At 40.0% G+C, this 25,316-nt stretch overlaps 1 protein-coding gene across 4 annotated transcripts; it reads right to left on the bottom strand.

The window, feature by feature from the left end:
- On the bottom strand, nucleotides 17,336-25,028 carry LOC109360683 (phospholipase D gamma 1-like). Of its 4 annotated transcripts, none has more exons than XM_019605733.1 (11): nucleotides 24,726-25,028; nucleotides 22,627-24,631; nucleotides 21,525-21,641; nucleotides 21,110-21,304; nucleotides 20,603-20,854; nucleotides 20,281-20,349; nucleotides 20,014-20,161; nucleotides 19,189-19,337; nucleotides 18,567-18,746; nucleotides 18,003-18,200; nucleotides 17,336-17,846 (listed from the first exon to the last, which is right to left on the bottom strand). In XM_019605733.1, the coding sequence occupies exons 2-11, from the start codon at nucleotides 24,559-24,561 to the stop codon at nucleotides 17,553-17,555; spliced, it is 3,537 nt and encodes a 1,178-aa protein (XP_019461278.1). In that variant the 5' UTR covers nucleotides 24,562-24,631; nucleotides 24,726-25,028; the 3' UTR covers nucleotides 17,336-17,552. The 4 variants fall into 4 exon arrangements, with proteins under 4 accessions (XP_019461278.1, XP_019461279.1, XP_019461280.1 ...); XM_019605734.1 differs by having other exon boundaries at nucleotides 22,627-23,681; nucleotides 23,772-25,027; XM_019605735.1 differs by having other exon boundaries at nucleotides 22,627-23,822; nucleotides 23,913-25,027.

Raw genomic sequence — 25,316 nt, 5'->3', positions numbered from 1 at the left:
ATAGATATGATTGATGCATGTGGGTTTCTTGATTTGAGGGCAACATGAACTGCTTTCACATGGGAGAGGAGAATTCATGGCAGGCGTGTCTTGGCTAAGAGACGGGATAGAGGTTTGGGAGATGTTGAATGGAGACTTTGCTTCCTAGAAGCATATGTTGAATACCTCAACCACATTTACTCAGCTCATTCCCCTATTCTAGTGAGATGTCATGTTGAGCATGAGGACTCAATGGTGCGCCTGGAACGTGATCTTCAGAAAGAGTACAATGATATTCTTCACCAAGAGGAATTATTCTGGTACTAGAAATCTCGGGGGAACTGGGTTAAGTTTGGAGATAGAAATACAAAGTTCTTTCATAATCAGACTGTGGTAAGGAGGAATAGGAATAAGTTCCATAGGATGTGTCTCAACAATGGAGAATGGTGTACGGATTCGACAATTCTCATGGAAAAGGCCCATAATTTTTTCTCTAACCTGTTTTCAGTTGATGTGCAAGTGTAGAGAAATTATATTAAGGATAATAGAACTTCATCCATTCCTGCTTCGGAGAGGGAGAAGTTATGTCTTTCGGTTTCTTTGGAGGAAGTGAGAAGAACGGTCATGGGAATGCACTCTTTCAAAGCTCCTGGTCCAGATGAGTTCCAAAGTTTCTTTTTTAAGCAGTATTGGCATGTCATTGGTAAATATCTGCATGACATGGTTGCGAAGGCCTTTGTTGATGGGCAGGCAAACTCAATTCTTTTGGAAACTCTTTTAGTCTTAATTCTAAAGGTGGATAATCCCGTCCATTTCAAGGAGTTAAGACCTATTAGTCTTTGCAATGTGGCTTACACAATTATCACCAAAGTGTTGGTTAATAGGTTCAGACCGTTACTCAATGATCTTGTTGGACCGCTTTAGGGAAGCTTCATCCCGGGTCGTGGCACTAAAGAGAATATTATTTTGGCGCAAGAGGTCATGCATACGATTCATACGTATAAGAGGAGATGTGGATTAATGGTTGTTAAAATTGACCTAGAGAAAGCTTATGACAGAGTTAGTTGAGATTTTTTTCAAGCAATGTGACATGACTTTGGGTTTCCTCATGCTATTGTGGATTTAATCATGTGGAGTGTCCAGGCTTCAAATATTTCAATTCTTTGCAATGAATCTCAACTTCTTTTTTTCACTCCACAAAGGGGGCTCTGGCAGGGCGACCCATTATCCCCATATTTTTTTGTGCTTTGTATGGAGAGACTTGCTATCCAAATTCAGAAGCTAGTCTGGGAGGAGAAATGGAAGCATGTTCGTATCACAAAGGAAGGAATAGGTATCTCACATCTCTTCTTTACTGATGATGTTGTACTTTTTTGTCAAGCTTCCAAGGATCAAATGAGGTTGATTACTAGCACTCTTCAAGACTTTTGCCAAACCTCTGGTTTGAGAGTGAATAAGGAAAAATCTAGAATATTATGTTCAAAGAATGTGGATAGGAGGAAGCAAGAAGAATTATCGGCTATTTCTGGGATTGAGAGAGCTAGTAACCTTGGTAAGTATCTGGGTCTTCCCTTGCTCAAAGAGAGAGTTACTATGGCTGATTTTGCGCATATCATCGATAAAATCAACTCTAGATTAAGTTCTTGGAAGATTAAACTGTTGAAAAAGGTTGGGAAGGTTTGCCTTGCAAAGTCTTTTCTAGCTTCCCTTCCCATCTATGCAATGCAAGCCCTTTGGCTCCCTGAATCTACTTGTGATCACATTGATAAAATGATTCGGAATTGTGTTTGGGCGAAAGGTGGTCAAAGTCGAAGTTGGAATTTAGTGGCTTGGCAGGATATTGCTCGACCAAAGAACAAAGGGGGGCTTGGTCTTAGATGTGACCGGTATAATAATGAGGCCATTCTTGGGAAGCTAGTGCATGTCGTGCTTCTTGAGAAGGAGAAGGTGTGGGTTAAAGTCATGTCATAGAAGTACTTGGGCAATAAAACAGTTCTCCATGTTCAGTGTAGTCCTGGATGTTCGTACATTTGGAGGGGTATTGTCAAGGCTAAGGAGGCGATCATGGATGGTTATGGTACATTCTTGGGTAACGGGCAATCCTCCTTGTGGTATGATGATTGGTTGGACACTGGTAATTTGTATACTAGAGTTCCTTATGTTCATATATTTGACACGAGAATGTGTGTGGTAGATCTTTGGGACAATGGACGGTGGGACTTTTCTAGACTATGCACTATGCTCTCTATGGTTGTCGAGGAGGAAATTCACAAGGTTGTGGTTCCTATGTATCCGCAAGGGGAAGATAAAATTCTATGGAAAGGAAGACCTGATGGTAACTATTCTGTGACCTCTGCTTATGATTTGTTGGTTAAGGATGAGTCTTTAGCGTCAAGAAAGTGGCGTTTAATTAGGAAGGTTTGTGCTCCCGAGAAGGTGCGGTTCTTTCTTTGGTTGATTGGTCATGAAGTTCTTCCCACAAACCTGCATAGACATCACTGTCACTTGAGTATAAACATCGGTTTGCTACCGTTGTAATGCTTTAGTTGAGGACTTGGATCATTTACTTCGAATATGTCCTAGCTCGAAAATTATTTGGGAGCATTTTGCAAATATTCTGCCAAATATTTCATATTCTGCCAAATATTTCATATTCTGCCAAATATTTCATATTCTACTCCCTTCCAGGTATGGTTTCTTTCCTTACTTCGGCAGAAAAATAATATACTTGCTATGGCTATCTTGGGGTGGATATGGAAATGGCGGAACAATTTTGTTTTCGAGGACATACACTAGCACATCATTTATGTCCTCAGGCAAATTTTGGTGGCAGTTCAGGAGTTTACTTAGTGGGGTCGCCTTACAACTAGCACTCCAGTTTTGTCAAGCCCTGATATTGGGAGGGTAAATTTGAACACGAATGGTAGTTGGCTTCACAGGGAAATGAAGATGGGTTGGGGAGGTGTTCTCTGGGATCATGATGGTAGATGGATCTCTGGTATTTCTGGTAGTGGTAATGATGGTTGTCCTCTTTTGGCGAAGTTGCTAGCTGTTCAACATGGGCTTCAACATGCTTGACAGTTGGGGTATCGAAGAATTAACTGTGAAACTGATTGTTTGGAGGTAGTGGATTTGATAAATGGTGACTTGAATGTGTGTAACATTAGTACAGAGACATTATTCTCTCTATTAAGGGGATGTGGCTTTGGCATTGAGATCTTTATTTGACTCATATCTCTAGAGATAGTAACATGATGGTTGATGCTCTTGCTCGAGAAGCTTCGTCAGAAGGAGTTTTTCATCGTATTTGGATATTTTCCCACTCCAGTGTGATTCATATCTTGTGCTCAAATCATTGTCTAATTGTTGCTTATTTCCTTTGTAACAAAAAAAATATACAAATCATTTATTTGGCAAATGCTTTTCAAACTAGGCCCGAAAAAACTCACATTCTTATAATTACGAGACTCATTCAAATATGAAATTCAACCCTAAAAATATAACATCCTACTTTTTTTTTATTACCAAAGGTTTCAATATATTTCGAAATAGAGGATTTTCTAGTGGCGTGTGTTATCTAAGAACACTTACCAGTGTGAGAAATATTAATTAATGAAATAAAAATATAGCTTAGGCCGATGAAATTATATTTCTTGAGAGTTAAAATGTTAAGAGAAAAATATGTATACACTAATGTGTAAGAATTTTTTATAGTGTTAGTGCATTATTTACCATTTTTAGTCGTTATGGACTCTTTAAAAATGAATGGTTAATGATACACTGACTGTGTATAAATCTATCGTTATGTTACCGATGCATACATATTACCCTCAAATGCTAATAGATTTTTGGTTCATTTAACACATGCTTATTCACATGATATGATGACTACTCTTGCCATCACTTAACCAATTATATTGTTGTAGACATTCCTGCCTTTAACAATATTGTCTATCATAACAAATACATTAATTAGTAAAATATTTATATACGATTAGTTTAAAAATTTATGTACTTTTATTTGCTATTAAGAGTGGATGGTCGGGAGTTGATGATAGATGGCCGGGAAGAGTGTAGGAGAGTAGGTGACTTGGTCAGATGATCGTCTAGACCCACCGGGGGAGATACCTGAAAAGGTTCTCCGATGATCAAGTTAGTAGAGTATTCTTAGAGTGAGAAAGGGAGTAAATTAGAGAAAAGTTAGAGCAATAAATGTGACAATAAATGAAGGAATGAGAAATTAATTATACTCCCTTTGTGGTCTCTTCTATTTATAGAGCTTGGGAAGTGCTGAGATGACATCTAGTCATTGACTAGCATCTAAGGGTACAAGGGACGTACTCTGGCCGTCCTTACTTTGACCTATGGATCTGTCCTTGTCGATTTGTGGGGGGCAGTTGGAATGTGCAGGCGGCGTGGCAGGCGGCCTGTTATATGATATTGGAGGCGAGTCAGAGGTGCATTAATGATGTGTCAGATGCACATTAAATGGTGGGTCAAAGGTGTCAATGCTATGTCAGGAGCATTTATGGCTTCCTTTACTAGCGGGTCTACTTGAGGCGGGCAACAAGGATTATGCGGGATAGTGAATGCCATGCTCGGGTCTAATGTGTAATTGCCCGATTATGACTAGGATAGAACAATTGCTCTTAGTCTACTAGGCATGTCAGGTATGACCGGGTTAGTGGACTATAAGGGTGGGTTAGAGATATACCGATTATGGTCGTGCGTGGTTTAGGTATAAGGATAGGTCATGATGGCTATCTATTTCTAGTCTGACATGTGGGTGTTCAATCGACGCGTCTGCTCATTTTGGTTCCGTCGTCTGGGTTTCAATGTTATCGTTAGATTGTTCTCGGGTGATCTTGAACGAGAAGATTAGCATTTTGAATTGGGCTTCTAGGAGATATGGGCTTGGGTCTTCCCTATAAATAGGGATTCTTACTCCCCATATTCTTCATTCTTTTCTTGCCGACCATTCAACCATCCACTAAATCCGGGCGTATTTTTTCCATCTAGAAGTCTTCTTTCTTTGAAGCTTTTTTCAATCGGTAATTCATCTTCTCTTCTTGTTCTTCCTTTTTCTTTTAATTATGACCGACAAGGAATCTAGCTCCGATGATTTAAAGATTTTGCCTGGTCCCCCGCCGATCTTTACGTTCCCGGTTCCCCATCATCAAAGGCACCGGTCTACACGGGGGCGACTTTGACGGTTATCCTTACCCTCCCTCTTGTGTGACATGAGGGTGGGAGGTAACATGAGCGAGGCTATCGTCCTGGACCGGGCAACCTTTTGTAAGAAGTGGGTTATGGTCTTGGATGGTATATCCAACTTTGAGTCTGACACTTCATCTAATGACAAGTTATATATGGGGAAGAATTTTGCCGATCGTGCTAACCAATATACACTCCCGCCAGAGATGATGGGCTCAGAATCTCCGTATTGGTGGGTTGACTGAGAGGTCATAGGTAGTCCTTCTTTCTATACGGCGGATAAGCAACCTCGGGTAGAGTTGCTGGCCTATCCGACCGAGGGTATCATATGGTGTAGTCCGACCAAAAATAAGTGTGTTTGCCAGGATACCTTCATAGAGTATAATGATCGCCACAGTTTTTACATGTACGAGTACTTCTACCGTCAAATTGGGGTAAATGTGCCATTTGACGACTGGTCTGCCCATGTATTGTAACATCTTCAAGTGGCTCCATCCCAACTTCATCCCAACTCCTAGGGGTTTATCTTAGCCTTAAGTTTTTTCTTCGAGGTCATGGAGCGTACGTGCATGTTCCGTCTTTTCTCCTGGATGTTTCGGGTGGGACACAGTTCCAATAAAGATGAAAGGGACACAGGCCGACGTGGGTGGACCTCGCTCCAATCTGCAAATGGGCATGCTCTCTTCCAGCCCTTCGAGGGATCAGTTAAGGGATGGAAATCCAGGTTCTTTCAGGTAAAGGTTGTAGGTGAACAACACTCGTGGGCATATGGGTCCGATAGGGAGACCTAATTTCCCTTTTCTTGGAACATGAAAATTCATCAGAAATCGATCAAGTCCTTCAGTTTCTCATACGACCAGCTGAACCGCCAGGAAAAGGAGGTGACAGATGAGATGCTAAACTGGGTCAAGGAGGACCGAGTTGTCACCTGCTATAAGTTGGTCCAGGGGGATCATATTTTTTAGGCTGAAGTTGGTGAGCATCTGGGTTTACAAATATAGTACGCATATATTATCTCATATTTTTGTATTGTTTAACCGATTTTGACACATTTTTATCTTCTTTTTAGCAGCTGCAATGGGTGATACCGATCGGGTCTTCTGTGGAGAGTTGCCTTGAAGACGAAGAGTGCAGAGGTCACTAAAAAGGCGAAGTTTGACTCGCCAACTCGTGCGGAATCTTCTCGTGGGGAGTCATCCGTACCGATAATTTTTGTACCTCCTCCTTCTAAGCCTGAAGCGGTGGTCATGTGGTGGTCATGCTCACTCCGGCTGATATCCACCCGGTTGACCTTACTGGGGAAGAAGTTGTGCTTGAGGTGGTCCTCGATCCTTGCTCGGAGGGGCCTCCTAAGGGGAAAACCCCTAGTAGTGGTAAAGGAAAAACTGCCGCCAAGTGTTCTTTTCTGTATCGGGTTCCCAAGGCGGTGGAGACTGGGCTACTCAACCCCATGGTAGTGGAGAAGATGGACTCCTTGTATGTGCTCGATCTTCTCAGGAGGATTCGGGAGGTCGGGGTTTTGGTTGCTTCCGTGGCCAAATATCTCGAGGGTGGGGGGGTGTTGGCTACCTGGGTCGGGGAGGATGCTTTGGCTAAGCTCCAAGAATAGCATTCGGCTGAGCTCCACGAGCTAGAGAAAAAGTACCTCAAGGCGCTTAAAGTCCAAGAGGAGCACAACCTGACTGCTGGTGAGTAGTTATCAGCGATGACCCTCCAACTTTAAGAAGCTCGGGATGTTGTGCTGCAAGACCAGGCCTATATGGGATATGCCCAATGGGAAATTGGAGCCCTATGTGGTCGCCTTGAACGAGCTGAAGGGGATAGGCATCATTTGGAGACGAAACAACAGTTGGCCGACGAGCGCGATAAGACGAACAAATGGGGACATTGTTCGGCTAACCGAAGAGTTGGCTCAACTGAATGCGTCTTATCAAGACTTAGAGGAAGATGTCGTTGTTGTGGCGAATGTGGGATGGGACAATGCCTTTGCTCATGTCCGACTTGTTCTTCCGGATTATGACTGGTCTTGGACCCGGATAGACGCCTCGGTCACTCCTGAGGGGGAGTTGGTTGTCGATGATGGTGAAGGCCCAGTGAAGCTTCCAGTCCCGAGTAGGACTTAGTGGGGGATGATTGTAGGTTTAATGTATCCTGAAGGATTGTAATGAATGAAAGTTTCTTTTCCCTGCTTACCCTATTTATGTATTGCTTTTAGTTATTTATACTACCTCTGCTTGATGAACTGGAAACTGTGTAATAAAGTCTTGATTGACCGAATGTTCCACTTAATGAACTGGAAAATGTTTAATAATTAACAAGGCTCGATTGACCGAGCCATCAACTTAATGAGTTGGAAACTATTTGATAATTACCAAGGCTTGATTGATCAGGCCATCAACTTAATGAACTAGAAAGTATGTAATAATTGACAAAGATCGATTGACCGGGTCATTGACTTAATGAAATGGAAACTGTTTAATAATTGACAATGCTCGATTGGACGTGCCTTCCACTTCATGAACTGGAAACTATTTAATAATTAACAAGGCTCGATTGACCGGGCCATCAACTTAATTAATTGGAAACTATTTAATAATTACCAAGTCTCGATTGATCGGGCTATCAACTTAATGAACTGGAAAGTGTCGTTTCGGCTCACATTTTTGCGGGGTTTGTCGATGGCGACCTAGAGGACTTGGTCCTGTCTTGGGTTTATGAACTTAACCGCCATTAGAGGGGACTAACCCATGCTTCTGAGGGATACACTGATGGAGACCAAGAGGACTTGGTCTTGTCTTGGATTTATGAATTTAACTGCCATCAAAGGGGGACTGGCCACGCCTTCGAGGGGTATACTGATGGCGACCAAGAGGACTTGGTCCTGTCTTGGGTTTATGAATTTAACCGCCTTCGAAGGGGTACTGGCCCACGCCTTCGAGGCGTATACTGATGGCGACCAAGAGGACTTGGTCCTGTCTTGGGTTTATGAATTTAACCGCCTTTGAAGGGGGACTGGCCCACGCCTTCGAGGGGTATACTGATGGCGACCAAGAGGACTTGGTCTTGTCTTGGGTTTATGAATTTAACCGCCATCGAATGGGGGATTGGCCCACGCCTCCGTGGGGTATAATGATGGCGACCAAGAGGACTTGGTCCTGTCTTGGGTTTATGAATTTAACCGCCATCGAAGGGGGACTGGCCCATGCCTCCGAAGGGTATGCTGATGGCGACCAAGAGGACTTGGTCCTATCTAGGTTTATGAATTTAACCGCCATCGAAGGGGGACTGGCCCATGCCTACGAATGGTATACTGATGGCGACCGAGAGGACTTGGTCCTGTCTTGGGTTTATGAATTGAACCGCCATCGAAGGGGGACTGGTCCACGCCTCCAAGGGGTATATTGATGGCGATCAAGAGGACTTGCAAAAGACATCTAAATAATATATCGTTATCATATAAGTTGGATTGGGTTACATCATTTTGCTCAGTCGTATAAAGGTGTGGCTCAGATTTACATTTTCAAGCATAAAACTACCGTAGGTTTGCCGCGTTCTAAGTACGGGGGATTTCTTTCCCGGCTAAGTCTTCGAGATTGTAGGCTCCTTTGCATGTCTCATTGGTTACTCAGTATGGTCCTTCCTAATTGGGTGTTAGTTTTCCCTTTGTCATTCCGATATCAGCCCTCCTGAGCACTAAGCTGCCTATTTCAAAGCCTCGTGGTACCATCATTCTATCGTATTTTTCGGTGGCTCTCCTTTTGATGGCAGTCTCTCTGATTCTGGCTCGGTCTCTCTTCTCCTCGACCTAGTCCAAGTTGTGTCTCAGAGTTGGTAGTTTCATCAAAATGTATTGTCCGCCAGGTGGGTTCGTCAATATCCAGCCTCAGACCCATAAGTAAGGTTGAAAGGTGATTCCTAGGTGGTGGAGTGAGGCGTTGTACGGTAAGCCCATAGGACATGATGCAACTGTTCTGGCCATGCACCCTTGGCTTCTTGTAATCTTCTTTTTATCCCAATAGAGGAGGACCTTGTTAGCTGCTTCCGCCTTACCATTTGTCTGAGGATGCTCAACTAAAGTGAAGTCATAAGGTGGTCTGATGGTGAAGAGGGATGTCGTAAGGAATAGAGTGCAGGAGGTTGTGGGTTCGAGTCCCACCATCAACAAAAATGAGAGTTATAAGGGTGGTTTGATGTTAGGGTGTAGGAGGTTGAGGGTGGAGTCTCACCACAACAAAATACTAACATATTAACAACTAACATACTAACAATTGCCGATCAAAAAAAAAGTGAAGTGTTGTTTAATGTGAAGACCTGACAGTAGTTCTCTAAATTTTCGATCATAAAACTGGGTTCCGTTGTTGGTAACTGTTGCAGTAGGTATCCCAAACCGTGTTATGATATTCCTCCAAGTAAATTTCCGGATGTTGGCCGCTGTGATGCTGGATAAGGGTTCAACGACCACTATCATAAATTTAAGTTGTCAGGTTCTGGTGGAAATGGTCCTAGAATATCCATACCCCATCTACAAAATGGCCATGGGGTCATTGTCATAGTTAGCTCTTTAGGATGGGCTTTGTGGAGGTCAACAAACAATTGGCAGAGCGTGCATTTCTTGGTGAACTCAAAGGCATCTTTGTCCATGGTCGGCCAATAATAACCGGCTCAGAGTATCTTCTTGGTGAGTGATGTCATGTCGAGGTGATGGCCGAAACTTCCTTCATGGATTTCTTGGAGGACATACTGAGCCCTATCGGAGTCGAGGCATTTAAGCATAGGAGTAGAAAACCCCCGACGATAGAGACAACCTTGTACTATTGTCAACTACGAACTATACATGAGGAATCTTTGCAGGTTCTTCTGATCCACTGGCAAGTTGCCATTGCACAAGTACCTGATGATTGGGCCGGTCCAGTCGTCTGGGATCTGTGTTCACTTGACGGTCATGACACTTGGTTGCATGATTGTCCATTGAACTACTGATCTGTTGTTACCCGGGCTCTTTGTGCTTGCTAGTTTGGACAAAATGTCAGCCCAAATATTCTGCTCCCTTGGGACGTGTTTGATGGAAGTCGTTTCGAATTTGCCCATCAATTCCTTTACTTTGGCTAGGTATTTTCCGAGCAACATGTCTTTTGTCTGATATGCCCCCATGATATGAGAGACTTCAAGTTGGGAATCACTACAGATGACGACTTTTTCCGCCCCGGCTTCTCTGGCCAACTACAAACCGACAATGCAGGCTTCACATTCTGCTTGATTATTTGATGTAGGAAAGATGAATGTTAGTGAGTGCTCGATGGTCATCCCATGGCCAATGTCTAACATGAATCCTAATTCGCTGCCCCAAGGGTTGGATGAACCATCAACATATATGGTCCATATTTACTTGGAACTACCCGGTTTTATGGTCAATTCGGCAATGAAGACAGACAAGACTTGGCTCTTGATAGCCGCTCTGGGTGCATACCGTATATCAAATTGTGATAGTTCAATGGACCAGGAGATCATCTACCCGACTAGCATAGACTTGTGCAAAATCTGGCAGATAGGTTGATTGGTTCTGACCACCACAAGATGGGATTGAAAATACTGTCACAGCCGTCTTGTTGCCACCAAGAGGGTGTATGCGACTTTTTCTAACCTCTGACACCTGAGCTCTAGGCCTTGTAATGCCTTGTTGGTGAAGTATATTGGGTGTTGACCATCTTCATTTTCCCTGATTAGAGTTGTGGCTACGACCACGTTTGTTACCGCCAAGTAAACATATAGTGTCTCAGCGAGTGCAGGCTTAGAAAGCACAGGAGGAATAGCCAAGTATTGTTTGAAAATTTGGAAAGTTGCTTCACAATCCTCCGACCAAGTAAAAGTGTTGCTCTTTTTTAGGAGTTGGAATAGCGGGAAGGAATGTTTGGCGGATGTTGGAAAAAATCTGGCCAAGGCCGCCAACCGCTCATTCAGTTGTTGGACTTCCTTAACTGATATTGGGTTGCGCATGTCTATGACTGTTTGGCAATTTGTTGGGTTGGCTTCAATACCCCGACTTGTTAACATAAATTCCAAGAACTTGTCGGCTTTGACTCCGAATGTACACTTTTCTGGGTTGAGGTGCATATTGAACTTGCGTAGTCGGCCAAAGACAGCATTCAAGATAGTTACATGATCTTCCGCTGGTAGACTCTTGGCGATCATATCGTCCATATACACTTCCATGTTCCTTCCAATCTGATCTCCGAAGATGGTGTTCATCATTCTCTGATATGTGGCCCCTGCATTTTTCCGACCGAATGGCATGACTGTGTAACAGCAAGCCGCCTTGGGTGTAATGAAGGTGGACTTGTCTTGATCTGGGGGGTACATGGGGATCTGATTATATCCTGAATAAGTATCCATAAAAGACAGATGTTGGTAACCAGAAGAATTGTCAACGAGATGATCGACGTTCGAAAGGGGGTATGGATCTTTTGGGTACACTTTGTTCAGGTCTGTATAACCCACACACATCCGCTACTTTCTAGATGATTTCCTGACTAGCACAATGTTTGGCAACCAGGTGGTATATGTTATTTCTCAGATGAAGCCGACCTCTAGAAGTTCTGAGATCTTTTGAGTAACCTCAGTTGTTCTGTCAACGCCCATCTTTTTTTTCTTCTAGGCCATCGGTCTTGCCCCTAGGGTTGTCGTGAGTCGATGGCAGCGGACCAGGCAAAAAAATCTTTGTTGGTCTTCAAGTATTTGATCAATTTGGACTTCTGAGCTTCGTCAAGAGTACAACCGATATACACCAGATTTTCTTTTAGGGGACCAACTTGAAGGGAGGTTTTTTCTCCTTCTAGCTGAGGTCGTAGGTCTTCTGTATCCGCCCTAGCATCTAGCTCCACTAAGTGCACGTCCCGTTGATTTTTCTTGGGGGGTGGTGCCCTTAATAAAGTGTGGTTCAACCGAAGACTCATATGATAACAACTTCTTGCACTCTGTTGGTCTCCCCTAACCATGCATACCCAAAGGTTGGATGAGAGAAACTTCATGTAGAGGTGTGGGGTGGAGACTATTGCTTCGAGATGGTTGAGCATTGGTCGACCGAGTATGGCATTGTAAGCCGAGACACAGTCGATGACCATGAACTTTACTTGAATCGTCTGGGTTAGAGGTTGTTCTCCGACAGTCAGCCATATATCAACATAATCCCGGGGGGTGATTCCATATCCCATGAAACCGACAAGTTGTCCATCATATGGAAACAGGTCTCTGTCTATGAGTTCCATCTTGGTGAACAGATCTTGAAACATGATGTCTAGTGAACTGCCTTGGTCAACAAACAAACCCTTTTATTATTCATTTTGGCGGTAACGAGGGGATCGTCATGACCGTAGACGATGCCTTCATAGCCACGATCGTCGAAGGAGATCGGGGGTGCTTAGTGGCTCTGGCTCTGGTGGGGTTTGCGGATGGTTGATTGTATGACCTCCTGGACATACCTTTTCTGGGCTGCCTTGGATGTACCACTAGCAGCGAATTCGCCAGATATGGTGTTGATGTCCACCGGACTCCGTTGTCGCCTATTGTTGGAGCGATAGTCTCTTTGGTCTCTGTTCGGAAGACGTTCCTGTTGATTGTTTTGGGGGGAACGTCTCCGAGGAGGACTGGATCGATGTAGAGGTGGTGATTGCTCTTGGCGGGTCCGAGCTATAAATTTCCGAAGGTGCATGGCTTGGATCAGGTCTTCGATAGTGTCCTTTAGTTAGGTGCACTCTTTTGTTACATGACCAAAGAAGATGTGGAAGTCACTGTTTTTGGAGCGGTCTTGGGTCCCTAGTCTCCTACCTGGATTGGGTTTGGGGAGTTGGACTAAGTGGATGGCCATAACTTCTTGTAAGATTCTAGTTCGGCTAGCATTGAGGGGGGTGTAAGAGTTGTATTTAGGTTTTTTGGGTTGTCAGAGTGGATCATCTCGAGGATGTTCGTGTGTTTTTGGATGTTTGGCTTCCCGTTAGAGGAATAGGTATTCTCTATGCTTAGTGGGTGGGTTGTTAGGATGGATTTCTTCTAGATTGATGAATTGTTGAGCCTTAGATCAGAGTTCTTCCATTGTGAGGTCTGAATATTTAGTCAATTCCTGCCTGAAGAGGCCATCCTGCAAGCCGGTCACTAAAATATGCACTGCCACCTCCGGGCTTAGGGTGCGAACCTTCATGGCCTCCGAGTTGAATTTTTCTAGGTAAGCTCGGAGGGGCTCATGGGATTCCACCAGACAGGGTGTAGGAAGAACGAGGCTGCTCTCTGCTTGCTCTGAAGCGGATGTTGAATCCGTTGGCGAGAGCAGTCTATTGGTCAATACTGTTTGGTGCGAGCCAAGTAAACCACTACAGGACAACACATTTCAGAGTGAGGGGAAATGCTCGGCACATGATGAGGTTGGTGGCCCCATAAAAAGGCATTAAGGCTTCAAAGGCATCTAGATGATCTTGTGGGTTGCTTGTTCCATCGTACTCTTTGATGTTGCTGGGTCGAGTAAGGTGTTTTGGGAGTGGTGAAGACATGATAGTTTCTGTGAAATGGTGTTTTGCTCGTGAGGAGCGGTGGTCGGGGGGTTGAGTTATCTGAGTGGTTTTCATGTTTGGGGGCTACTAGCCTAGAGGCTTCGGCATATTCAGTGGAGTGCTCATCGGCAACTGGTCGCGAGGGTCCATTACTAGGTTTTGGTCGATGTTGGTGAAGCTCGGCTAGTAGTTGGGCCTGTTGTTGGATAATTTGGCCTTGAGTTTGGATCATGTGGAGGAGTTGTTGGGTAGCGGATGCTTCTAGGGTGGCGTTTGGGGGATGACTTTGGCTGGCCTGGTGAGATGGTTGCACTAGTGCTGGAGGTTTGATGAAAAGGGGTGTCATGATTCGGGTTGGGTGGTTCTACATGGCTAGGTGGTTGAGCTTGGTTATGGGTGGTCACCATGTTGTAGGTAAGCCACAGACAGCGCCAATGTTATTTGCTGTTAAGAGTGGATGGTCGGAAGTTGAGGATAGATGGCCGAAAGAGTGTAGGAGAATAAGTGACTTGGTCGGATAATCGTCTGGACCCGCCAGGGGCGGTACCTGAAAAGGTTCTCCGACGATCAAGTCAGTAGAGTATTCTTAGAGAGAGAAATTGAGTAAATAAGAGATAAGTTAGAGCAATAAATGTAGTAATAAATGAAGGAATCATAAATTAATTATACTCCCTGTGTAGTCTCTTCTATTTATAGAGCTTGGGTAGTGCTGAGATGACATCTAGTCATTGACCAGCATCTAAGGGTACAAGGGACGTACTCTGGTCGTCCTTACTTTGACCCACGGATCTGTCCTTGTCGATTTGTCGGGGGCAGTTGGAATGTGCATGCGGTGTGGCAGGCGGCCTGTTATCTGATATTGGAGGCGAGTCACAGGTGCATTAATGGTGGGTCAGATACGCATTAAATGGTGAGTCAGAGGTGTCAATGCTATGTGAGGAGCATTTATGGCTTCCTTTACTAGCGAGTCTACTTGAGGTGGGCAACGGGGATTATGCGGGGTAATGTAGGCCATGCTCGAGTCTGCTGGGTAATTGCCCGATTATGACTGGGATAGAACATGTACGATCACTACATTGACTATTATTCATTCGGAACCATTATTCATTAAGGGAAGAGTTAATCATAATTAAATATGAAAGATGAATGATATAGTAACATTGTATATAACTTATACATTGAAAATATATACAATATCTTTTTTTAATATAAAGGATGTAAATTAAAGAAATAAATAAAAAGGTGTAAGAAACAAAAGAATTAAACAAATGGTGGCAGAACCCATACTCCAAAGACTTAGTGATGTACTTACTATTGGCGGGGCCTGGTGGCCTAAACATGTTGGGGGACCACGGACGGAGCCCCCATTAGAAAATATATTGAACGGACTGAGTCATAATGACTCTAATTATTTACATTTTATTGAAGCCACCTTATGAATAGTTAGGAATCTATTCTACTGCCACCTGCTGTAGTAGTTGCAGAAGAGCAATCCCAGATATGGAACCTCATATTCCTCCTTTTTGCTTCTGTGTGCACAAAAGTTTTGGAGTGTGGAATTGTATTCAATAAATGTTTTAATATCTAGTATAGTATTTTTTATATGTTTTGTACATAATATATCATTCTCATGTCTTATTTTTATTTAAGAATCAATGTATCAGAAGAATCATAATAGGTATAAAACTCTTACACTTCATACATATATTATTTTATCTAAATAAAAAGATTAATTAAAATATTAATTTGAATAACATAACGTAATTAATCACGCTTAAGTCATGGTTTCTGAGTTACCATCACAATCATTGTCATTGGATATAAAAAAGTGCAACAACATCTCATAATTTCTTCTTTTATAAAAAAATAAACAGTTTTTTTGTTTCAGTTTTATTTATATTAGTGGGTTGACATATATTTTGTATCTTTCAATTCAAATTTTTTATTTTATGCAACTAAATATTCAATTTTTATGTATTTGATTTTGTATAATTAAAATGATATTTTGTATCTAATGTATTTTATATTATAATTTTTATTGAATATAATTTAAATTATATTTTTTTGTTTTATTAGGATGATATATAGTTTTAACTTGCAATTATATTTTGGTACTAATTACATATTATTTTTTTATATAAGTTAAAATAATATTATGGACAAAATATGAAAATAGAAATTACATCATTATGATAGTTACACCACGTTTTGACTTTATATATAACTAGTGTGTTGACCGACATTCTGTGTCTATTGACCCACATTCTTATTTTTCTTATATCAACATAAATTTTCTATAATTTCTCAACTTGTGCCTCTAATAATAATAGTGTTTCATTTGATGTTTTTCCATGTTGGTCAAAGCTGTTCTTCTTGGGGTGATGAAGAGAGAAAATGGAAGTAGAAAAAATTGTGGAATAATAGTGATATATTGGTGGAAAAGAATAAAAGAACATGTGCAAGTTTCTTGTACTTATTATTGAGATGTTACAAAAGAATAAAATTTTAATATAGAAAATATGTCACGGTGGTTACTAAATGGAATTGAATGAAATTATACATATTCAATTACCTGACTTTCCTTTAGGTATATTTTGTATTTATATAATAGTAAGGGTACAATTGGAATATAGAAATTATGTCTATTCAATTACCTAAACACATCTCACAACATGTTTTGCCTTTAAAAAGTTTATATAGTAGTATAGATATAGTTATAAATATATAGTATAGAATAGTGTTGTTAAAACTGTTTCATACCGGCCGGTTCAACCGATAAACCGGTCTCAATATTGGTATGGTACAATAATTATATCGGTCAAAACCTGCTAAAATCGGTCAAAACTGGTCATATCGACCGGTTTTCAATTCAACTGTACCAGTCATACCAACCAATTTTTATTTAAAATTAATTTTTTAATGAAAATAAAAAATGTCGGTGTTTTATTGATTTTTCAATATTAATATTAATATATTATATATGTATATCTAATTTCACCAGCATGTGGTTTAACTAGTGAATCACTAGCTGAACTATTATACCACTATACAAGTACCCTAACCGATTTGATGACCGATACAATATTAATAATATGAACATTTTCAATGTTCTAACATATAATAAATGAATTAGATACTAGAATACCCTTATTTAATCAAATGATTTAGTAGAATATGAAAACTATTTAGTTTTATTAATATAGAATTTAATAATGTTTTCATCTTTTTTAATTTGCATGAAAATATACAAAATGATATTTTAAAGGATCAAATTAGTTGTCTCATTCTATGAATCAAATTATTATTTTTGTACTACTAACACATCTCCTTAACCTTTTTAGAGTTGTGAGATATAAAATATTAATAACAGAGTTCAAAACCAATAATCGTAAAGAAAAAATATGTATGTATTAACAATTTAAAAACTAATACAAATAAATAAGAAATGATATACTGACAATATATAAATCTTTATACTCGCAGTGTATAGATATTAAACTGATAGTCCTATGGTTAACCCAAAATTGTGAATTTTACTAGTATTGTAATATAAATGTTGTATCTGAACAGGAAATCACACTTGAAATAATTGGTTAGAACACTTAATCATAAATCATAGACAATGTTTGTTTTCTATCAAAACCATAAGCTCATGGAATGTCTTTTTATGTAGTTCATCAACAACACTTTCAAACCGGCACCACCTCCACTTTTGTAAACTAATCTCTAGACCCTACTAGGTGAGATTCTTATGCATTTGATCACTTCTATTTTGCAATTTACATTCATCCTATGGTTAGAAATGTGAATGTAATCACCTCATCATATGGTTAGATTCTCCTGAATGGCGATAAATGACCCAACTATCCTTCCTCCGACATCAGGGAACTCTTCATGGCCAGGAAGGGGTTTAACTTTACCTTTTCGATCAACTTCCACCGGGTATTTGAGTAGATGCCCTCTCATCTCTGTTATCTCATTTGCTGAAAATTGTTTCCAGTTCAGTTCAGCCATTGTTCTAACCCTTCTCACACATTCCAGACTCTCCGGTTGCAAGAAGCACTCTTCAATTGTACCCGTGTGTTCCGCCCAAAGCGACATCCTAAATCCATGAATCTGCATAGAGTACAGTTTCACAAATAATTGGGAACTTCTATTATATTTGTAGAATGCTGACTAAAGCCACAAACAAAAGGTTTAACGCCACCAGTAAAACTTAAGACTGGTTATAAGAACAATGGTTTCCTAAGCAAATAACTCGAATTTTTTTACCTGTCCATGTGGATAAGACTGTTTTCTTGCCCAGGTATGATGAGGTTGGTAGGTTCCCATTGCAATCTCGGTGTCCCTTGTTCCTTCCATAGAGCGCTGGTTGATGTTAGCAGATCCCAATATCACATATTCATCATCAACTATCATGCCTTTTGAATGAACATAAATCATGAAACGTCGGTTGTTCCGACTAGTTGCCTGGAAATAGGACACCAACATACAAAATATTGAGCATTGTATTTACTAAATGGAGATTGCATGCCATAGAACACATGATTAAGATGATGATAATGACTAAATGAACACTTGTCTGATTCATAAGCTAAGTATTCCAGGAAATTACATCTAAAGAAAAGACATCGTGATAGTAGTTTAAAAGCTTTTTTCAAAACAAAACAGTATATAAAAGCAATTATTTTTCCCACCGTATGCTAGACGTCTAGAGTTATATATGGACTCGCTGTTTCATACTTGTAGGTTTATAATACTAGCAGTGTAGCATTAGCAGCAGAAAAATTTAACCGAGAAGAGCAGAACAAGGGAGGGGGATCATAGTATTCATACTTGTGGACTATTTGCTGGGGGAGGATTTCCAGACACAGCAATATTCTCATAGATATCTATGGCCTCCCGATTTCCAAGACAGAAAAAGTTCAAATAGTCTTGCGGAGAGTATGCTGCTTCAAGCCCAACTTCCACCAAAGCCTTGTAAACCGTCTCGTACATCATTTGCATTGTTTTATTCTGAAAAGATTTAACAAAAAAACAATCCAGAGTAAAGAATGCAAAAACCAAGAAATCACATGTGCTATATAACTTTTACTTCGACATCATGCAACCAACGTTCCAAACAAATAGCCCTGCCACTCATTTGATAGGCAAGTGTGGCATCTCATTTCTAGAATAATTTCAGTCCAATTTTCCCCCACCATACCTCACTGTAATGATGAAATAATAAAGGTACTAATATAGAAACTTTAGGATTCTTTAAAAATTATAATGATGGCATGATATTTTCTAACATCCACAAAAATGGCATTATAATAGTTGAAAGACATGATTCAAACATTTTATAGAAGGAAGGCCGGGATAAAGTGCATCCAAATGAGAAGATCATAGGTCTTGTCAATATTCTAAAGTTCAAGAAAATAAAAAATTGGCCTTCATATTGTGAGTTGAAGCATACCTGCCAAAATAGAATCCTTTGGGTGGCAGCCCCTGTTGGAACACCCTCAGGCCACATTGGAATAACGATATAAACTGCAAACCTCTCATTTGCCCTTATCTTTTCAGCAATCTTAAGCGCAATTTCCATTGGAATTAAATTATTAGCACCTGAAAAACATGAAAGTTCAACATCAAAATCTGAATCAAAATAAATATGATCAACCTATTAATTATTCATCTTCATCCAGTAAGTGATAGAGAAATGCCACTACTAGTGAGCTATTGACAAAGGGTATTGGGAAGTTTGCGGGGGGTATAGTTCCAAACCTCCATGCCATCATTGTAGCCAAAGAATAAGAAAAGATACATTTGATGGAGGCTTGCCATGAATGTATACAAGGGATTAAACATATAACATCTTTCAAAATCAAATTCCTAAATGTTAAAATGTTGTATCCTCAATAACTTTTAAATGATAACCATAAGGATTTATATACCAGTGAGATTTGTTTGCAGACAATAAAACAATATAAAATATGCTGTATCAACTATGACGTTCTCGTGTAATTTCTAGAGCCTTCAATACATCTAAAACCATTATATCATACCCTATTTGAAAGGTTAACATACCAACTCTCCCAAAAAAACATAACTTATTAGGTGAATCCACGTGAGCGGTTCCATTACATAATGTAAATTCTCCATAATGAATTCTGGTTTTGGATGATTTATCCTTTCAGAAGCTGATATATCATGTTAATTTATGTTCTCCAAAATCTTCCGCACAGTAATAGATGGAATTATTGAGGCAATAAGCAACACTTGTACAGGAGGAGTTTCATACCAAGGTCTTTATGCTGACTCCAATTGAATGAAGACCCAATGAAATATTGATTCTCTATATAAATGTAATGTTGTGCAGCACGAATTGCCTTCACGTATGCTGTATGTATGCTCATGTCAATCAGCACATTCTTCCCACATGCTAGGTTCTGTAAAAATACAGCAACATTTAACGATCTTATAGTCACAGATAAGATGGCTCAAGTCTAATGAATTGCAATCATGTTGGAAAAAGAAAACATGAAACACTAAAATCTTTTTCATTCACCTTGATTGATGCATCTTTGGGATCCTTTGGAAACCCCTTAACAGAACCTGAATCAATTGAACGAAATATCTGCATTCCAATATATACAGAATCAATAGTTTCGTATAAGTAGAGTAGATGAGAAAATTTAAAAAGGGCACGCTAGTGCACGGGGCTGCCACCCAGTGAGGTTTGGGGAGAGTAAATGTATGAAATGTGACTCCCGCTAGCGGAGAGACTGGTCTCAGGACTTGAACATGTGATCTAAAACTAAGGAAATGACCTTATCTTTGCACCGAGGCTCACCCTCTAAATATATATTCAGTATTATTTGACTAAATACCTGACCATGCCAAGCTTCAGGATTATCATCACCAACACTAGGAGCATCAAACACTTTGAGAATATCTGGAATTCTTTCTATCCTAAGTAATGCATCATCAAATGAACTTTTCAACTTCTTTATCCCCCCTTGAAGTTTTGAAGCTTTTAACCAGCGTTCCTCAAAGTTGGTCAAAACATCGTAAGCCGCTGGACCATCAACTTTAGAATGCAAGTCATGCCATGGCTCCCGTGGACAGCCACCAACATTACCCTGACATTACATAATTTGCATTATTATTTACATATCACTAGCACTGCTAGTCTTGCAGTTCAAAGTTTGCTGAATTGAGAACCCACATAACATGCACAGATTGAAACAGCCGTTTTGATATTTCTATAAAAGAATGCAGAAACATTTCTTAATTGCAATTTTACTTCTAGATCTATTAAACTTGGAATTGAACTTTTTATAGATGTGATCTGCATAAAATTCCACTCATTTTCTGCTTATCAAATAAAATATTACCGTGAAAGTAGGGTTGTGATAATCATCCGTATGCAGTGTCTGCAATGTCCTGAAGAGAGGATGGTGAGGAGTATCATATCGCCCGTCACACAAATCAAGCCCACCAACAAATGCTACAATTTTTCTTTTGTTATTTCCAGCATCAGCATCCACAATTACAGTTTTCTGATGGTGTGTATATATTGTTCCAACCTCCTGGTAATCAGAAATAGAAATTTAATGGAAAATTCCGGAAACAAAATTGTAGAAGTATTGGAAAACATATGTAGAGATCTAATGTAAAAGTGATCAGCCTCTTAGTAACTATATATGATTAAAAAGAGAATATCAGCTAAAATCTTCATAATCAAAGGATCGTGGAAGGAATGAATTAAAGTAAATTATTTCAATTAGTAAAGTCATTTTCAAACCAAACCTGTTGCTTGACCCAGCTATGTCGTTTTGCAGCCACACGAGGACAAAGCAGAACTTGCACAGAAGAATGCTTGAAAAATCGGCGAGTTTCCTCATCATGAGTTGCCATGACACCATCCTGAATGTAAATTAGAAGAGTTTTACATAATTAAAACTGAAAGAACAAATCATATCCACAACTAAGAAAGAACACACAATTTTTTTGTGTATGAGTCTTAATTTTAGTACGCTAAAAAAAGTCTTCATCTTATTGAAATTAAATAAAGCTTCAGAAAAACGTAGTAATACAGGACAAAAGAATGGAATTGTATCACATACATTATTTATTTAACCATTTAGACAAGGGAAATAACAAGTTAACTATTATTAGTATGAATGTGTGATTATATGACAGCTTATAAGCAAAATGATCACAAGCCAATAAACAAAATGTCTCAAATCCAAATGTAAAAAAGTTTTTATTTGAAGATAGATCTGGTTTTGAAGGCCATCATCAACCGTTGGATGGACAGAAACATACTTCATTAGGAAGTATTTAAACAAATACCCAAGTAGAATATGTTAGAGAATCAACCTCAACACTTATGCTTCTCACTTGCCCTTATTTTTATATGGTATACAATTAAAACCTGGACTGTTTTTTTATTCTTAAGTTTCTATTTGCAAAGGCCTTACAGTTTGAGTGGTCTGAAAAAGTTAAGGAAAGCAAAAGAGAAGAGAGAACCTCTGCAATTGAATTTTCGGTTATTAACTAACTTAAACCTGGAACACAGATCCGGACAAGTATTTAGACAAGCATAAGACAGCTGTAATCCAACTGAATAATCTTAATAGTCACACAGTAACTATTACCAGAAAATAATCTAACTAGTTTAGTAACTAACAGTACATGATAAGTTCTAATAGCCATCATCTCTACCCTCCTATTATCATTAAGTTCAGAAATTGACACAACGAACAAAATTCTAAAATAAATGGAATGGCGTAACCATTATAGCAGCATGCAACAAAAATGCATACATGCAGAAAATCGCACAAGTCCCATCAACCATCTCAAACATGGAACTGCAATAATTGGTAACATAAAAAATTGCATTACTTACTGTTCTATAACCAAGAATGCTTCTTGATGTAGGGTCATCCCAAACAAGGAGAAGTACTCTTACTCCTTCTTGTGACCTGATCCTCAAAAGTTCACCTAGGGTGGAATCTGATGCATTACGGGTATCCCTAAGCAACCTGACTCTGTGCCACACTGACCAACCAGTAATATAAATCAAACGCCGAGCTTCTTGTATGGCATCAAAGATGTCAACCCAGCATTTTCCATGAACATAATGCATCCCATTATCAAGCATCACATCAGGGAGGCAGCCATCTGGAACATGGGCATCTTGATAGAGAGTAACAGTTCCACCTTTCCTCAATGGGAAATATGTGCCCGGAACCCCAATATATTCAGGCCCTGCTCCGACTCCTTGATGATAAATGATCAGTTTCTCCATGGGAATGTACTGAATGGATAGACTCAAGACAGCACCCGGCTTACAAGGCTTACCGTTATTGTTCAGGATAGGGTAGGTCCCTTCTACTCTTTCCCCAGAGTATATTTGTTCCACTGGAATTGCCACAACACCAATAATCTGTGAACCCACAACATCACTGTCCTTGACAACAAAGTGCAATTCAGCAGCATAATGTGCAACATTAACGTAGAAATGTTGCTCCCAGACAGGGTTTTCATTGTTGCTAATAACAAAAGTCCTCCCAATTACAGCATTTGATATAGAAACTGTTACATAAGGATCACTAGTAATCTTATGACTCACTGTTCCTTCTACTTTAGTGCTGGAATTAGCAGGTTTTCTACCAAACATTTCCCCCAAAGTTTTGTGGAACATGTCCATATTTGGAAGATTTTTGGCTCCATGAACCCATATATCTAAATTTCCATGTAGGAGCAAAACTCTTAAAGACGCCACATTATTTTGAATTGGAACAATCTGCAAACTCTGACTATGCACCGAGTCATTAAATGAACCAGAATAATCTGAAAGATTTGGAGAATTCCCCGGATCAGAGTGAGGGGAGGATCCCCATCCTGAGAAGGAGCTATTAGAATAACCATAAAAGTCATGGTTCCTCTCTTCTGTTGGAACTGAGTTGGAATGCCCCCATGGTTTCTCTTCCTTTGTAACTGAATTGGAATGTTGCAATGGGTAGTCATGGTTCCTCTCTTCTGTTGGAACTGAATTGGAATGCCCCCATGGTTTCTCTTCCTTTGTAACTGAATTGGAATGTTGCAATAGGTAGTCATGGTTCCTCTCTTCTGTCGGAACTGAATTGGAATGCCCCCATGGTTTCTCTTCCTTCATAACTGAATTAGAATGTAGCAATGGGTGCGCAGCAGGGGCCGGGGGCGATGCAGGAGCAGTTGGCTGGTTATTGTCCGATAACCGAACATTGCTCATAAGATCATGCAAAGGCGGGTAAGCAGATCCCTGAGAAGGATTGGAATAGCCCACAGAGCTCATGTTCTCCTGCTGGTAGGGACCAGCGAAGCCGCTATGCGCGTGTGAGTAGTGTCCAGACTGTGAATAGGCCTCATTCTGTTGGTAATTGTAAGGTGATGATGATCCATACTCTGAAAAGGGCGGCTGAGGCTGAGGCTGAGGATGACCATGACTCTCTGGAAGAGCTTGGTAGGGGTAAGGATAAGGATGAGGTGGCTGGGGGCCGAAAAAGTCTGATGATGGAGGCGGTCGGTTAAAGTCGAATGAGGCAGTATTAGGGGCTGAGGAAGGTGGTGGAGGAGGTGGAGGGTAGTGATAATTTATAGGGCCGGAATGTGGGGTTGTAAAGCATGGTTGAGGTGGTGGAGGGTAGGGATAATTGAAGGAATGTGGTGAAGGGTTGTATGGATATTGTTGAGGAGGGTTAGCATATGGATCATGACCATATTGGTTAGGATGAGGGTTTTGAGGGTAATATGGATTTGGATAATTGTATGGAGATGAAGATCCATGGTTTTGGTCCATTACTTATACAATACAGAATTGAATTATCACTTACAACTTCTAACTCAACCTTGATGATGCAGAAGCAAAACTATTCAAGGATCATATAAAGTATTCAGTTAAATCATGGAATTAATATCATAAGAACAATGTAAATTGAATTAATGCATAAGAATTGTACATACAAAATTTGCAGGATCCAAGGGTAGTTGATACTCGAGAGTTGGGAGTGTGATCACATGCAAATTATGCCAAAATTTTGAAGATTGGAATAACAATGGTGGTGGGTTTGCAACAAAGGGAAGATTTTGATGAGTTACAGATAGAAAGTTTCAACCTTTTTAAAGGTTTACGAAGGTGAGAAAAAAGAAGAACATGGATATATTCAGTTCAGGGGAGATGGATCTTTCTTTTTCTGGCCGAACATGAGAATCATAGAAGAGTAAGATGTGAAATTAAACATATTTTTTGAGTAAATTATTAAATATAAAGAAAAAGATGCATCTAAACATGAAAGCTTCGTTTGGATGTAATAAAAATAATATACGAAGAGAAACAAATGAGAAAAAGAAGATAGAGAAAGAAGAAAGAAGAAGGAAAAAAAAAGTAGATTTTTATAATATCTGACGTAAGAAAAAAAGGAAAGAAAATAAAGAGAAATAAATATTTGATTCTCTTAACTTTTATTTAGTTAGGTAAAAAGTAAGAAAAGAAAGATGAAGTTATACTTTAAATGATAAAAGTATCCATAAATAAAGAAAAAATGAAAAAATATT

This window comes from Lupinus angustifolius, chromosome LG11 (genome assembly GCF_001865875.1).
Source record: "Lupinus angustifolius cultivar Tanjil chromosome LG11, LupAngTanjil_v1.0, whole genome shotgun sequence".
In the NCBI taxonomy this organism is placed as follows: domain Eukaryota; kingdom Viridiplantae; phylum Streptophyta; class Magnoliopsida; order Fabales; family Fabaceae; genus Lupinus; species Lupinus angustifolius.
Note: the sequence above shows the minus strand (reverse complement) of the source record. Positions and strands in the feature narration are given on the sequence as shown.